Raw genomic sequence first — 14691 nt, forward strand, 5'->3', positions numbered from 1 at the left:
TATATATATAAGCAGTGAAGCAGGTATATGGTATTAAATGGTGTTTATATCATTTAATATTACTTTGTTGCACAATTTATTAATAAAATTATACTAAGTGCAACTGCTGATTTAGTTGCTTAGTATGTTTATTCTGTTAATAAGAATAAGTTTTTCTCCTAACCTGTAAAATTGGAGTTAGAAAGTTTCTAAAGCAAATCTTCCAGGACGGGTGACTTTATAAGGTTTTTAATTTTAAATTAAACTTATAATCCAGAAAGAGACACGTAAAAAGTTGTTTAAATCAAACTAAAACTTTCAGCAAAGCTTCGTAATAAGTCTTATAAAAAGTAGACTATAACTGAAAAATACAGCCCTCTACTCAAGGTTTATAATTTTTTTTTTTAATTCTGGATTTTAAAAAGATATTATTACTAATTATTTCCAAACTTTTTTATTTTTATAAATAAATTACAATTCCTTTTATATTATTAATTAAAATTATAGTCCAGGAGCATACATTACATTAAAACTTCATAGAAAGTAGCCATACAAACAATTAACTGTAACGGAAAAACTCAACCCTTTACTTTAGATCTAAAATTTATTGATTACATTACATTACAACGTGCGTTTAATGAAGTTCTAAGAATATTTTTATAGTTGACATGAGTGTGAACAGCCAAGATCGAAAACAAAGTCAAATGAAACTGAAATTATGCCTTTATAAGATAGCTACATGCGTGGGATGTTACCGTAACTTTTTCGATAAAATCGATTGTGCAAAAATGCCTCTTTAAACAATCGATTTTTCACATTTTCTCGATATTCTCAATAACGGTTCAATAAAATTCTGATAAACTATGTATATCAATGTAAAACTATTCGTTTTTCGTACCTCAAAATACAAATTTTTATAGTAACCAAAAAATAAAAAGTTTACTTTTTAAAATCTTCGCCTTCCAGGGTGGTAAGGGAAAGTTATTATACTAAACTTTTTAACAATATATATCACCTCAGTTTATTTATTATAATTAAATTGACTTGTTCTTTTAATTCCCCTGGATGTGAGTTTTTTGGTCCTTTAAATAATTATTGTTGTTTTTTACGTATGCAGATAAGCCGTATATCTATATTTCAGTACGATTTCTACTCCAGCGAGCTATTGAGAGATCAGCAAAGAGTAAATCATATTATTTTTTCAAGGTAGATTTTCCTGGCCCAAAAAAAAGTGAAATAAAATTATCAGCCATACTGTTCAGCTTTATAACAACTTTTTCATATTTACGAACAAGTAGTACAATTTATACATAATCAAATTTTTTAGGTAACGCATGTACGGAATTTATTTTCTTCATGAGCCTATACCTCGAAAACTTGGCCACCCCTGTTCTAACGTATTAATTACGCCTACCAATAATGATTTAAAGAGGTCTAATAATTTTATATAAATTAAATGAGTAAGTATAAAGAATATTACATATTAAATATTAAATTATATATCAAACGAATAGCCAAAAGGTACCGTATAGGTTTATCAGAAATACTTGAGTATCGAACTCCTTTAGGAGAAGCAGGGTGCCTAAAGACAGATAGCTTCCATTTATAGGGCTAATCTAGTTCCACAGGAACCAACAGATAAATTTTTACTCTCCAAGTTAGAATTTATTTGAAACAGGTTCCGACAGGGGTTTCTCCTTGGACCTACAAATGAACACAAGCTTTGTTTCTATTTGTTCCTTTTTACAAGGGATTTCTATCAGCAATGTGTTACCCCTTTGTTTTAATCACTCAATTGGAGCGGCGTTAAACACAGCAAACTAATAGAAAATCGTTGACGAAATCTTAGCGTTTTTACAATTTTATTAACTAAAATCATACCAAAAAAAATTAATAAAAAGGTTTCTATTTTTAATAAGGGGAATGGTTGTCTGTCAGCGCAATTTAAAAAAAAAAAAAAAAAAAAAAAAAAAAAAAAACCTATATAAAATATAATCACTTAAACAAACAACTGACATTTAATCATTTAGGTAATTTTATTTTGATTTTTTTTGACTAATTAGATTGATTCTTATAACTAAGGTATTTATTTGATGAATCATCAAGGACTTATATGAGTCCTCCAATCACTAAATTCGTTAAATACAACAAATTCGAGAATTTAGCATGATTTTTTTTCTACATTTTTAACAAACTAGGTGAGTTACCATGGATCCAATATTAGGGAGGGAAAGTCTAAATCTTTAATATAAAGTTTCAAAATCCTGTAATGATGTAAAATTCGTTATAAACATTTGATTCAACTTGGATCAAAGTCATGGCATCAAAGTTTTTAGTACTCGCACTAACTTAAGCTTGCAAAACTCATTAAATTATTACGTATTTTTCAAGAGTATTAAGTCGTTTTTTTATTATTAGGTACTAAATATAATAATAAAGAAAGATAAAATAATAATAAGGATGATATAAGGAAATATCATGATTTATGCTAAGAACTTCGGCAATTTTATAACCTGGAGCACATAAAAGTTATATCCGCTGAGAATATCTTGGGAACAGCCTAATCCCCTACGATACCATCCGCTCAGCCCAGAATTTGAAAATGCCTGAAAAAGTATTGGAAAAAGAGCAGAAAGCATTTCTCCTTCACACAGTGATTATTGTTAGAATATTTTTAATTATAGTTTAAAAATTAAGCTTAAGCTCAAGATGAATATTTCTGGTATAAGCCAGGTTAGTGTGAAATTCTGAAATATTAATAATAATATTTTTAATTTATTTTGGGATATGTCCTTTAAGAACAATATAACAGGTATTGCAAATGGGCTATAGTGCCTTAGAGTAAAGAGTAAAAAATAAAACATAAAACATCCTAAAATATATCTAATAATAATGAATTGAAAAAACCAACTAATGTTAATATAAGCAAAAAACGCTTAAATAAATACTATAGACGTCCAACAATAATCTGCTTTAAATGTAAAGATAAAAAAGTAGCAAACAAAATTAAATCAATATAAATATAAAAAACTAACTTCAAATAAATGAAAAAGAAAAAAAAATACGAACTAAAGATAACTAACAAGAAGGAATTTTTATATACATATTTACAAGTTTTAAATAAATATCAGAAACATTGCATATAATAAAAAAATAAGACAAAAAAATCCACTAACAAATCATAAATCATAAGGTATCTTTTTTAATAGTAATAAATTTGGATTCAGGATGAACTTTGATATTAAAATTCTAAATTTAAATCGATCAATGAGTACTATAAACAACTTTTTCACTTTCTGTAAAAAATTTGGATGTTGCTTAACGAGTTTTGGGACTGATACGATCGCATGTCATTAAAAAAAGCGCCTTAAACACAAACTGCTAGGCAAGGTTTCAAGCAGCCACGTCGTGATGGTCTAGTGGTCTGGCGCCGCGATATTTACTCAAGTAACAATTAATTGTTAACACCGTTAGGTCGGCCAATTGTCATTAAATTTATATTATATAAGTAATAAAAAATCTTATTATAAAAAATATTTATATAATTATATATAAATAATGGCTTTTACAAAGGGTTTAGCACAAATAAAGCCAATAATGGAAATTTAATTAGATAAAAAAAGAATTTTATTTTTAAAGAATACCTTTGCAGGGCTAAAGAGTAGACCAGATAAGATTCTCAACATACCACACTCAAAAACATAAAATCCACTATTTGTTTCAGTGTTATTTCCTATAAATTATTTTTTTTCTTTTTTTATAATCTTTTCTTGTGGTGGGTGGTGGGTTAACTCAGTCCTTAAGGCATAAGATTACTCCAATGACGCCAAAGTTCTGAGTATGGCCAAAAAATTATAGTGAACGAGAAGAAAAAGCTAGGAGGGAAAGATATACATTGCAATGTTCCGAAATTCGAATCTGTGTTTCCAATAGAATAACACATTTTAAGATCTTTTTAACATCTAAATAATCAAGTATGTATGTTAATAATCTATATCAAAAACGAAACTAAAATTATGTAGTAAAAAAAATGTATTTGCCTGGTTAAATTTTACTGTACTTTTATGTACCGGAAAAATGTTCTTATATTAATTTGAAAAAAGAAATATTGCTATTTTAATAGTATTTTCAAAGAGGAAAGAAAACTTTTTTATTCCAGATTATTTATTATTTTTTAGCGATTTTAATCTTCCATGGTGACAGCCATGGGGAAGGGTAAAATTAATCTGAGATATTTTTAATAAATTTAAGACAGTGGTGCTAACTAAACTTTTTTCATTTTAAAATTTAAAAAAAAAATAAAACACTATTTCAATAATGTTCAATTTAACTAGTGAATTCATCTTCTATTTATTTCATTTATTTATTTAATTCATCTCTAAGGAAACTCAAGTATACATTTAAGACTTCTGTGAGAGCAGAAAAACTCAGAATATTAAAAATCAAACAATTTCAAATTTTATTGTGAAGTTACACGAATTAAAAGTATTAAAATATTATTATTCCTGACACTTTTTTTTTTTTTATCTATTAGCTATAACTTTTTATCTATATTTTTAGCCCCGAACATTTAAAAAACCAACAGTATGGAAAACGGAATAATTAGTTGTATAATAAAATAAATAAAATGTTTTCTTTATTTATGATGTATTAAACTCGACTTGTAACTGTGACTCAATATATTTAAAAATTAGGTTTCATTACTATGATGGTTTGACAAATAGTTGATAACAGTTAAAAATAAAGGAACTAGGAGACAAATCATGTGGTTGGAGTACACTGCAAAGGGTCCTTACAACCTGTTAAATAATTAATTATATTTAATTACATATTCCGAAAACTTTTTATACTCGAAGAACATGCCATTTTTATATCTCCGATGAAATTTCCATCTATTATAATCTCAGCTTTAGTAATGTTATTTGTCCTCCATTCCTAAACTATCAGGATACAAAACGTAACAATATAACCGTCGATACAAAACGAGGTCATATCGGTTAAAAAAGAAAAAGAAGGTGATTGGAGAATGGAAAATTGTCGAATACATTTGCTTATGGTTGGTTGGCAAAAATTGTCCTGGGATATTGCCCATGAAACAATATTGGAAATTGGAAAGTTTGCATTCCACATTCTTTTTTCACTATTTTTTTTGTCTCTTGTATGAATGGAAATTTAGAAAATGATCGAAGGTTTGCAATAAACAGTAATTATTGTGTGTGTGTGTATATGGATGTATATATATAGATAAATAAATAAGATAAAATTTAAATATGAAGTAAATAAAAAAGAAGATTAAATCAATATTTAATTCTTTATTACTACTAAAATCGTTCTAAAATTATGGAATAGAATTATAAATATTTAATTTAACCATTCGCATACATATATATAATTTTATTTAAAAACAGTCCGGCATGAAAAAGTTATCTTAAATTTAAAAATGTTCTGTAAATGTATAGAATTAATTAAAATAGATTATACAAGAGTTAATAACTTAACATCAAATTATTTTATATATATTAATAAAAACTTTAAAGAATGCTTTATTTTAACATATTATACATTTACATTGTTGTTTCGGCCCTAGGTCATAAAAACATTAGGTAACTTTTAAACAATTCTAACAGCGTAGTAACAAAATAAATTATACTTAACAAACTACTCCAGGAAGTACTAACCAATATTTAGGAAAATTCTATTTTTCCTAAATCTTCGTTCATTCAGGTTAATTTTTAATATTTGATGGGTAAGCATTTCAATAATCACCAGCAATTGAGATCATCAAAAAGAGAGAAATAAATAATTAAAAATATTGATACTACATCCAATTAATTAATTTGATGAAGGCTAGTTTGGACTTAAATCTATATATATATTTTAGATATATGGCCAATTTAATTTGGATTCATTCAATGATAACTTTATTATTCTATAATATAATAAAAACATTATTATTGTATTATTTTCTGATAAGTTTATAGCTGTATTATATTATAATAACATTATTATAGTATTATTAAAACAAATGGTCAGCGTTTAGTAAAAAGTACGAATGAATTAACTTATATCCTTTTTGACAGTTCAATTAAAGAGAGGAAAAAGTTGATAGAAATCTACGAATATAAAAATTGAATGACATTTTTAAAAATTAAAAATCAAAACAAATCCCTGAAAGAGACATTATTCTGATTATGGACAAATGTTCAAAATGTCGCCCAGTAATTAAATAAAGAAGTGAAAATGAGTGTTTTTCCTTTTAAAGAAAAAAATATATATAATATTTGAACATTTCGACACAAATTAAATAATCCAAAAATTTATATTATGACTATGGTGTCAGATAATTGTATGAAAATTACCATTTTTTTTCTTAAATAGGACCGAAGTGATACTAAAATGATCAATGTTTCAAAATAAAACTATACCAAAAGTTTTTATTTATATATAAAATAAATCAAGGGAAGTGATTCTTGACTTCATTAACATATTTTAATTAATACTTAATAATATAATTATTTACTTATAAAATATTTCCTAGTTTAAAATAATTCTTTCCTGTTGGAATGTTTTTCAACAAAAATTGAATGTAAGCGAATAGTTAAATTCAATATTTATTATTTTATATATTAATAATAGAATTGTTTTATTAATTTAATTAAAAAACAATATCAATGATTTAATTTTCACTCCATTTTATCCCTTTCATAATCCTTCATATTTTATTTCAGTTTTTTAATATTATATACAGCTTATGGTTATTATAGGTAAATAAATTTCCTGAGAATTGTTGGATATGTCAGAAATAAATTGTGATTTTACAAAAAACTGATGATGTGAATTATCTGCTTAAATTCAGGGAGGGGGGGGGTTATAGGTTTACCTCTGATTATTAGATTATTTTTTTCTTTTATAATAACTATATGTTTTTAAGTTTAAAAATCCCTTGGTTTTGATCAAGAAGTTGAAATATAATTTTATCCAATTTTTTTTTTCAACTTAGATGTCCATTTTTAATATACTTATTTTAAGGAATGTTCATGCACCGATACTTAAAAAATAAAATGTAACCACTATAACCACAGACAAGTCGATACACATTTCTTGTTTTTTGTCTTTTTGTCGAATTAAATTCCTACCTGAAATCATCTCCATTGTCTGTCAATATTGACAATAAAATTCAAATGTAGTGTGAACTTTAATATCGAGGATCAAGTAAAATAAAATTAATGCAAATCCTTCAACAATTTTCTTGAATTAAACTGAATATTCAATGGCTTACGCCTCCCGGTTTGTAATTTCTTATTTTAATGGTTAATTAGATGAGGAAAGCCCTTCCTCCAAAAGGGCTTGGGTTTTTCCTCAAAGGACCAAGATGACACTTTTGATAAAACTAATTAGAATAAAAGGACTAAAAAAAATATATATTCAATTTTATTTTTAATTAAATTTTACAAACAGTTAATTTATGTTGAATTATTCATTTATACATCCAATGTATTTTCTCATAACAACTCACTCGATTTATAGACACATTTAATCATATTTCTGGGATTATCCTCAAAACTTAATTTTATCTATTTCATTTTTAATTTAAGTTATATGGGTACATAGTAAGGGGAATTATTATGATCGTGCAAAATTTTGATTGAAATGTACGTTTTGAGGTCACATGAGTCGAAATAATAAAGTCTAGCCAAATAGTCTGTATGAACAGTCAAGATCAAAAATGAAAAGTCGTAAAAAACTGAAATTATTTATTTAGGACATGCGTGTGGAAGGCTGATAGCAGCCTTTGCGTTAAAATCGGCCAATCCGAAGTGCCGCTTTAGAGGATCGATTTTACATTTTTATAGGATTTTCTTAAAAACAGCTTAATAAAAATGATTTTGATTAAACTCGGAAAATCAACGTACAATTAAGGATATTTAATATCAGGTAGCTCTCATCCTCATTGAAATATTTTAACAGGGCTTGAATGACAAATTAAAAAAAAAAATCTTCCAATAATTTTGCTAATTCAAAATAAATAATCAGATCCCGTTGTTCGCAATAATAAGCAATGGGTAAATACAAAAAAAAAAAAAAATAGAGGCAGAAATTCGAATAGGAAAAAAACGAAACCCTCTGATCTCCCGGTCGCATTCATATGTATACGGTTTTGTTTGTTTGTTTACTGTTGTATTTTTGGCAGGAAAAAAATCAATATTGGTTATTTACCCCTCGGGAAACCTAAAAATACCAAGTTTTTATATATCAGATTTTTTAAGAGTAACTGACATGTTTATCTTAAACCATAAGTTACTTAATTATTTAATAATTGCAAGATGACGCTACGTCTCCATTTTCTAAACGTGTAATATTCGATTTGATTTTTTTTTCTAATTTAAATTTGAACATGTACGCTTGACGAAACAAGTTCCACAAAGGAAATGCTCAGAACGTTAGCAAAGCATAGCGAAACGTCAGCATGCAATTAACACTATATCATTACTTAGTATTTTTTTAATACCCTTTACCTGATTATCATGTCATAAATAAATTTTTTTAAAAAATCTATAGAACCCAGAAAACGAAGAAAATCCATACCGAAAATGTAGGTTAGTTCTTATAAGTATTTTTTTTGTTTATTTTTTATAATAAAAAAACATGATATCATAATTTTGTTACTTTATTTTGGAAAATATCATAGATACTGCTACTATACCAGATTGGTATAGTTAGAAATCCTCCTCAGTATTTAATCTTTATTCTGAATTAGTTCAAAGTTTAATTTTATGTTTTGTCTATTGGTTCAAATTGGTTTGCCTGTCGAAGTAGTCGCAAATTCAGATTTTTAATGTCAATCCAAATCCAAAAAATATACGAAAAATTCAGAGCCACTCTTAGGCATTTTTTTTTTATTTTTTTTTTATTTCCAAGACTAAAATAAGAGATCTTGGTGCGTCTGTAATGGGTATGAGTTATTGTAAACCTCTACCCTGTGTCTATTTGTTTGTTTATTCAGAAATTAAAGAGTAAAACCTACCGGTCATCAACGCCAAAGATATCTATTTGTAAATTATATCAAAAGAAAATTTATGATTAAGAACTGGTATTGTACAGCACCTACTCCATTTCCATATAACTATTAAATATCAATTGAGAATTTGTGGTTACAGGCTTAATAATGACTTACAAATTGGGCGTTAACATTAAACGATAAATAAAAGGGGTAATAAATAAATTGTAGGTTAAGAGAGGCAAGAAAAGGAGAGAGAGAGATGGAGAAGGAAGAGGGAGAGGGTGACTAAAACCGTTCTCAGGACGGACGGCACTTCTTAATAGAATCATATTTATTTATCGATTTATTTAATATATAAATAATATCATAAGAAAAGTTTAATCACGTTATAATACATTCTATAAAATAACCAAACAATAATCATCATGATATATTCCATACATATGATTAACACGCATAAATTAAAGTTGATAACTATTTATTTATTACCAACGTTTCGACCATTTATGACAAATTCAACTATCATTCTGTCTCTTGGATCTTGTCCATTACCTTTCACAGTCTACCTACATTACCTTTAACAGTCTTGATGAAGACTTCCACAATGGGTCCAAGCCCATATGGAACTTATTCAAATAATCATGATACAATTAAAATACAAAATTTGTCTTCTCTCACAGAACTTTTAAAATCACATTTAATCGAAATAGTAAAATTCACCTTTATGATCAATTAAAACTTAAATAGAGAGTCGCGTATTGTGGAACGGGTTTGAGACACACAGCTAAAATTTTTATGGTATTTATGGTTCTTGCAATAAAAACAATTACAAATAGACCGTTACATGTAGTAAAGATAATTTTAGCTTAGCAAGAAATGTAATAAAGTAATGTTCCGCCAGCTGTATCAGAGTAAATTGTCATGAAAAAAGATATATTTACTGAGGGCTCTTAAAACTCCAACTCCTCGGGGCTGGCCTACCGGCACGTAGAGTTTCTTTCATTTCTTAATTGAACGAGCCAGGCCTTAACAATCCCAGAACGGGATTTCGAGGGAGTGAATCGTTAACGGTACGGACAACACTATAGAGCCACGATGGCTATAAACAGGTTTTTTTTAATTAAAAAAAATAAATATAAAAAACTAATACCTTCTAAAAGAATGAAAAATGTCATTTTTTATTTAAAAATTATTAAAGCAGAATTTTTTCTTACGTTTATATCAAATTTTAAAACTTAGAATAATAATTAATTTATTCTTCCAGCAGCACATATGAAATTTTCATAATACTTTGTGTTAGTTGTATCAGCTAAATACATTATGAATATATTTTTGAATATCTTTTACATGAGTATTTTTTCAAAATCGATTTTTTAAAATTTTAAATTCCATAACAATAAGCATCATGATAAGTCATAAAGTATCTCTCTAGCATAGTCTGTAGTAAAACTATGAGCATTTTTGTAATACAAAACAAGGTGAAATTTTAACAGATTGTGAAATTCCGCAATTTTGAAAAATTATTATAGTAAAAAGTGTTCTTGTAAGGTATTTAATAGGCATTAAGAATACACAAAAAATATTTAAAATCTGAGACAGTTCTGAAAAAAAAAAATAATAATTTTAAGGTAGCAGCTCATAAAATTAAATTTAAAACCCTCAAAATTATAGTAAACCTTTTTCAGAGATTAGATTAAAAATTAAAGGGCGTCTTAATGAAAATTTTAATTTTTTTTTTTACTCTATTATAGAGGTTATAAAGAAGAAAGAATTTGAAATGTCTGTAATCAATACATTGACAGAGAATGCTGAAATTTTAAGATCGCGCGTTCGCCAATGGATTTATTTTAACTTTTCGGATTCATAATAAATAAGGGTCCCTTTATATGCTATCGGAAGTATAGAAAATGAGGAATGATATCGATTATATAAAAGTTTAGTAATTGTACAAATAGAATTAAAAAATGTTAAAAGCGAAAGCATTTTTAACATATATCTCTTCCAGACGTTATTAACGGAAATCCTAAAATATTAAAAATCCGAAAAAAGTTTAAATAAATCGATTAACAATTTATTCAAGCATGGGACCTTAAAATGGATAGCGTTTTCTTTTTCTGCGTCTCCAAAAAATTTTACTAGCCCACTAATAAATTCAAAAAGTTAAAATAAATCGATATGCGAACGCCTAGCATTTTAATTTTTGGCACTTCCAAAATACATATAAAGGTATCATAACATGTTAAAGAGAAGTTACGAATATATAAATCAATACGAGACCTCGAGTTCTTAAAATTTTTCATTTTCTGCTCCTACCGAAAACATATAAGTATATTAGAAATCCGATTGGTTACAATAAATCGATACACGAGTCCATGGTGTTCTTAAAATCGAGAAGTAGTTCTAGTTTATTCTTAATCTCTTTAGACTGAAAGATTAAAAAGAATATTAATAGATTTACAAATATTACCAATAAAACATATAAATGTCAAAACAAGATTAAAACTACAAATAACAGTAAATCTACAAAGGGCTTAGTGACCAATTAGTTAATCGTTCAGAAAAGCAGTAATTAACAAATGTCTGTTTAAAGTGAAATTACAAAGTTTATTGGAAAATTATCATAAAAGCTACACAATAACAAAAAATCCAACTACATTTATAACAGAAAAATATAATTAAATTAATATCGAAGAGGATTCGTGGGATGAAACGAATCCAAGTAGCAGAATTAATTCGCGGCATATGTGCAGGTTAAGCGGTCTCCAAGTCCTCATGTGACAATTGGCCTTTGAACAGCTCAAACGCTCGGGTCAAAGCAACTGAGATGTCAAGACCATTACTATAATCATGTAACGTATCAAATATTGTTGTAAAGCAATTTAAAATGTATTCCTCTCTTCATTAAATTCATAATAATTAATTTTATTTGATTCTCACACTGAATGGGTCAAGTTTTACTGATATAGCAACGTTAACAATTGAAAGCTTTTAGAAAGGAGTATAATGGAGGGGGTAAGCTGGTAGGAAAAGTGAAGCCATGAAGGCGGGGCCTCATGATGGACCAGGGGCGTGGCAGAGAAAGAGAAGGAATCAAGCACTGGCAGCCTTCAGTTGCAGTTTAGATTTCAATGGCGGGCATTCCTATTAACCTCAACTACTAAGCTCCATGGATGTTGGATTTTTGGCTTCACTTTTGCTTTGAAGGAGAGTAAGCTTAGTCACTCTTTTGATTCAAAGAACACAGCTATATAACAGTGAATCTATTTTTCACATTTCTTAGCTCCAGTCTTAGCTCTTAATTGTGAGGAAATAACAAGAAAGACATAACATTACTTTCTTAAAGATCTTGATAAAAAATGTCAATTTTATTTAACAGGCTAAATTTCGTAACTTCGTGGAATTTCGGCCAATTTGAAATATTATGAATTTAAGAAGGTTTCATGCTCTTGTCTTAAGAGGCGTTGAATCTAAAAAATGGAATGAACGTCATTTAAGCTTCAGGATAAAAGCGCAGATCTGCCTACATTAGGAATTTTTAGTTTTATTAATTATAAAATGTACCAACTAATTATTTTCTAGGTGTTTCTCTAGGGAGAAATAGCATAACATTTTTATTTTATTTATTTTTTTAATAAATTCCAATTTTTTTTAAAAATCAGAATCATATTATAAATAAATATTTAAAGGAGGAATGTATTTATTGAGTTAATTAGACTTAGATAAAACCTGTCTTTGAAATACCTGTCATGAAAGTTACCGATAAGACTTCAGTTAAGTACTAAAGGTAGTACTCGATTAATACACAATCTAATTTTTAGTACCATACTTCTACAATATTTCAAACATAACATAACAAAACATAGGATAAAAAAGAATAATTCATATAATTTCCATATTTATTTTTTAAGATTTCTAATCGATGAATGTAATGATAAAACGTTTTAAGTCAGTTTGTTCTAAGACAGAATTATTACTTCTCCAAAAATGTATATGATTTAGAACTTTGATGCGTCATTAAAAATTCAAACTGTAAACTAGTATGCTAGCAGGTTGAAAAAATGATTATAGAAGAAAAGCAAAATACTTACTAGCATGTAGCACCTGCCATATTTTAACACGTTGCATAGTTAGTTTAATAAATAAATAAAAATAGTTTCATGTTTTTTTCTTTTGTTCCAGTACTTTGTAAGAAAATATTGCTTAAACGGAATATGCCAGGAGACGATTTATTCAAGATCACGCTTAACCTCCAATTTTTTCTCAATTCCACTTTATAGAGGCTGGGTGAGGAGAATGCCTCCACAGGGTTGACTCACGGCTACATTAACGGAATAAATAAATATTAAGCCTAGCTGGATTCGAAGCCAGGTCCTTGGAGTTAGTACCATAGCGCCTTATATAAATATATTAAATAAATATACAAAAAGTAAATGTGATGTGAGTTACATCACAATTGCATGATACAATCTTGAAGAGAATATACCCAACAGTAGAATTTCAATATCATTTTTGGAGTATAAGGTTTAGGGACCATATTCTTTTCAGGCGCCTTGAAGCATTATCATGTATTGAAGAGGGAACAACTAGTTCCTAACCACTAGTGGGTTTGGGAGGTTAGAGAGCTTATCATGGAAGGATTGGTATCTGGTTCTGGCCCTATATGCTACCTATGGCACATTGAGGATCTTATGAGAAAATGTAAGGAGTATTACTAAACTCAAAAGTTCACTAAAGTTCACTCCCGCAAAGCCAAATAGGTCTTATTTTGGTCATGTAAATGAGGCTTCTGCGATTGATTGGAAGCTTGGATCATTTGCCTAGTAAGAATGTAATAAGGAAACTTCGTCGATTTCGACTGTTACGGAATCGACGAACAGTTCCCAGTCTTTTTAGTCTTGTGTGGGATTTATTATTAAAACATAAAATAAAAATTTAATATAATAATAAATTATGTAATAAATAAACATTTACCTGACAACAGTCCTGAGCAGCGTGGACCTCGCTTCGTTATGGAAGGTGATGATGACGCTCGTTTGAGGTAAGTCCTTCTTGTAACTTCTCGACTTGCATCTGTGGGATCAGGAAATATAGATTAGTTCTCTACAAGAATTGCAATATCCAAGTCCATATAAATAAAAATTAATAAATTAATTATTATAAATAAATATTTTTCTCCTTCCTCACTAACGAAGGTAGGTAATTCTAGTATTCATTTGAGAAATGAAAAAAAATGTCTATAAAAACGAATATTTTTATAAAACATATTTTACATTTTATATATCAAGTAGGGTACCTCGAATCAAATTTTTAAACAAACATAATCGATTTCAAGAATTTTAAGATATTGTGCGGGTTAGTATTAAGTTGGTCCCTAATCGAACAAATCAAATGCAATAAACAACTTTCGTTTACGTATGTGTAAAAGTATTTTCGGGCCCCCTAAATTTCGAAAACGGCTTTTCCTAATTTGGAGAGAAGTTGAATATTATTTTTGTCAAGGTTTGGTTATAAGTTTCATCAAATTCCATTCACTTCTTAAGCTTTATCGTGCGTAGTCATCCTTGACACGCATGTTGAAAAAAAAAAAAAATTACATTTAATCCTAAATCTTGAAATATAGCTAATTATGTAACTATTAATATTTTAAGACCAACAGTTCTATTATTTAAAAACTGTCCTGAGATAATAATTGGATTTCCAATATAATCAAT

At 27.7% G+C, this 14691-nt stretch overlaps 1 protein-coding gene across 1 annotated transcript in view; it reads right to left on the minus strand.

Annotated features, from left to right (window-relative positions):
* Window positions 1–14691, minus strand: part of Pgant2 (polypeptide N-acetylgalactosaminyltransferase 2) — a 272840-nt gene that overhangs the window by 17285 nt on the left and 240864 nt on the right. Inside the window, exon 3 of the mRNA XM_067053287.1 lies at window positions 13952–14050. Within this exon, the coding sequence (XP_066909388.1) occupies window positions 13952–14050 (99 nt within the window). The remainder of the gene's footprint in view (window positions 1–13951; window positions 14051–14691) is intronic.

The sequence above is a fragment of the Halyomorpha halys genome, unplaced genomic scaffold (assembly GCF_000696795.3).
Source record: "Halyomorpha halys isolate HHAL.00 unplaced genomic scaffold, Hhal_1.1 Scaffold261.1, whole genome shotgun sequence".
Taxonomy (NCBI): Eukaryota; Metazoa; Arthropoda; class Insecta; order Hemiptera; family Pentatomidae; genus Halyomorpha; species Halyomorpha halys.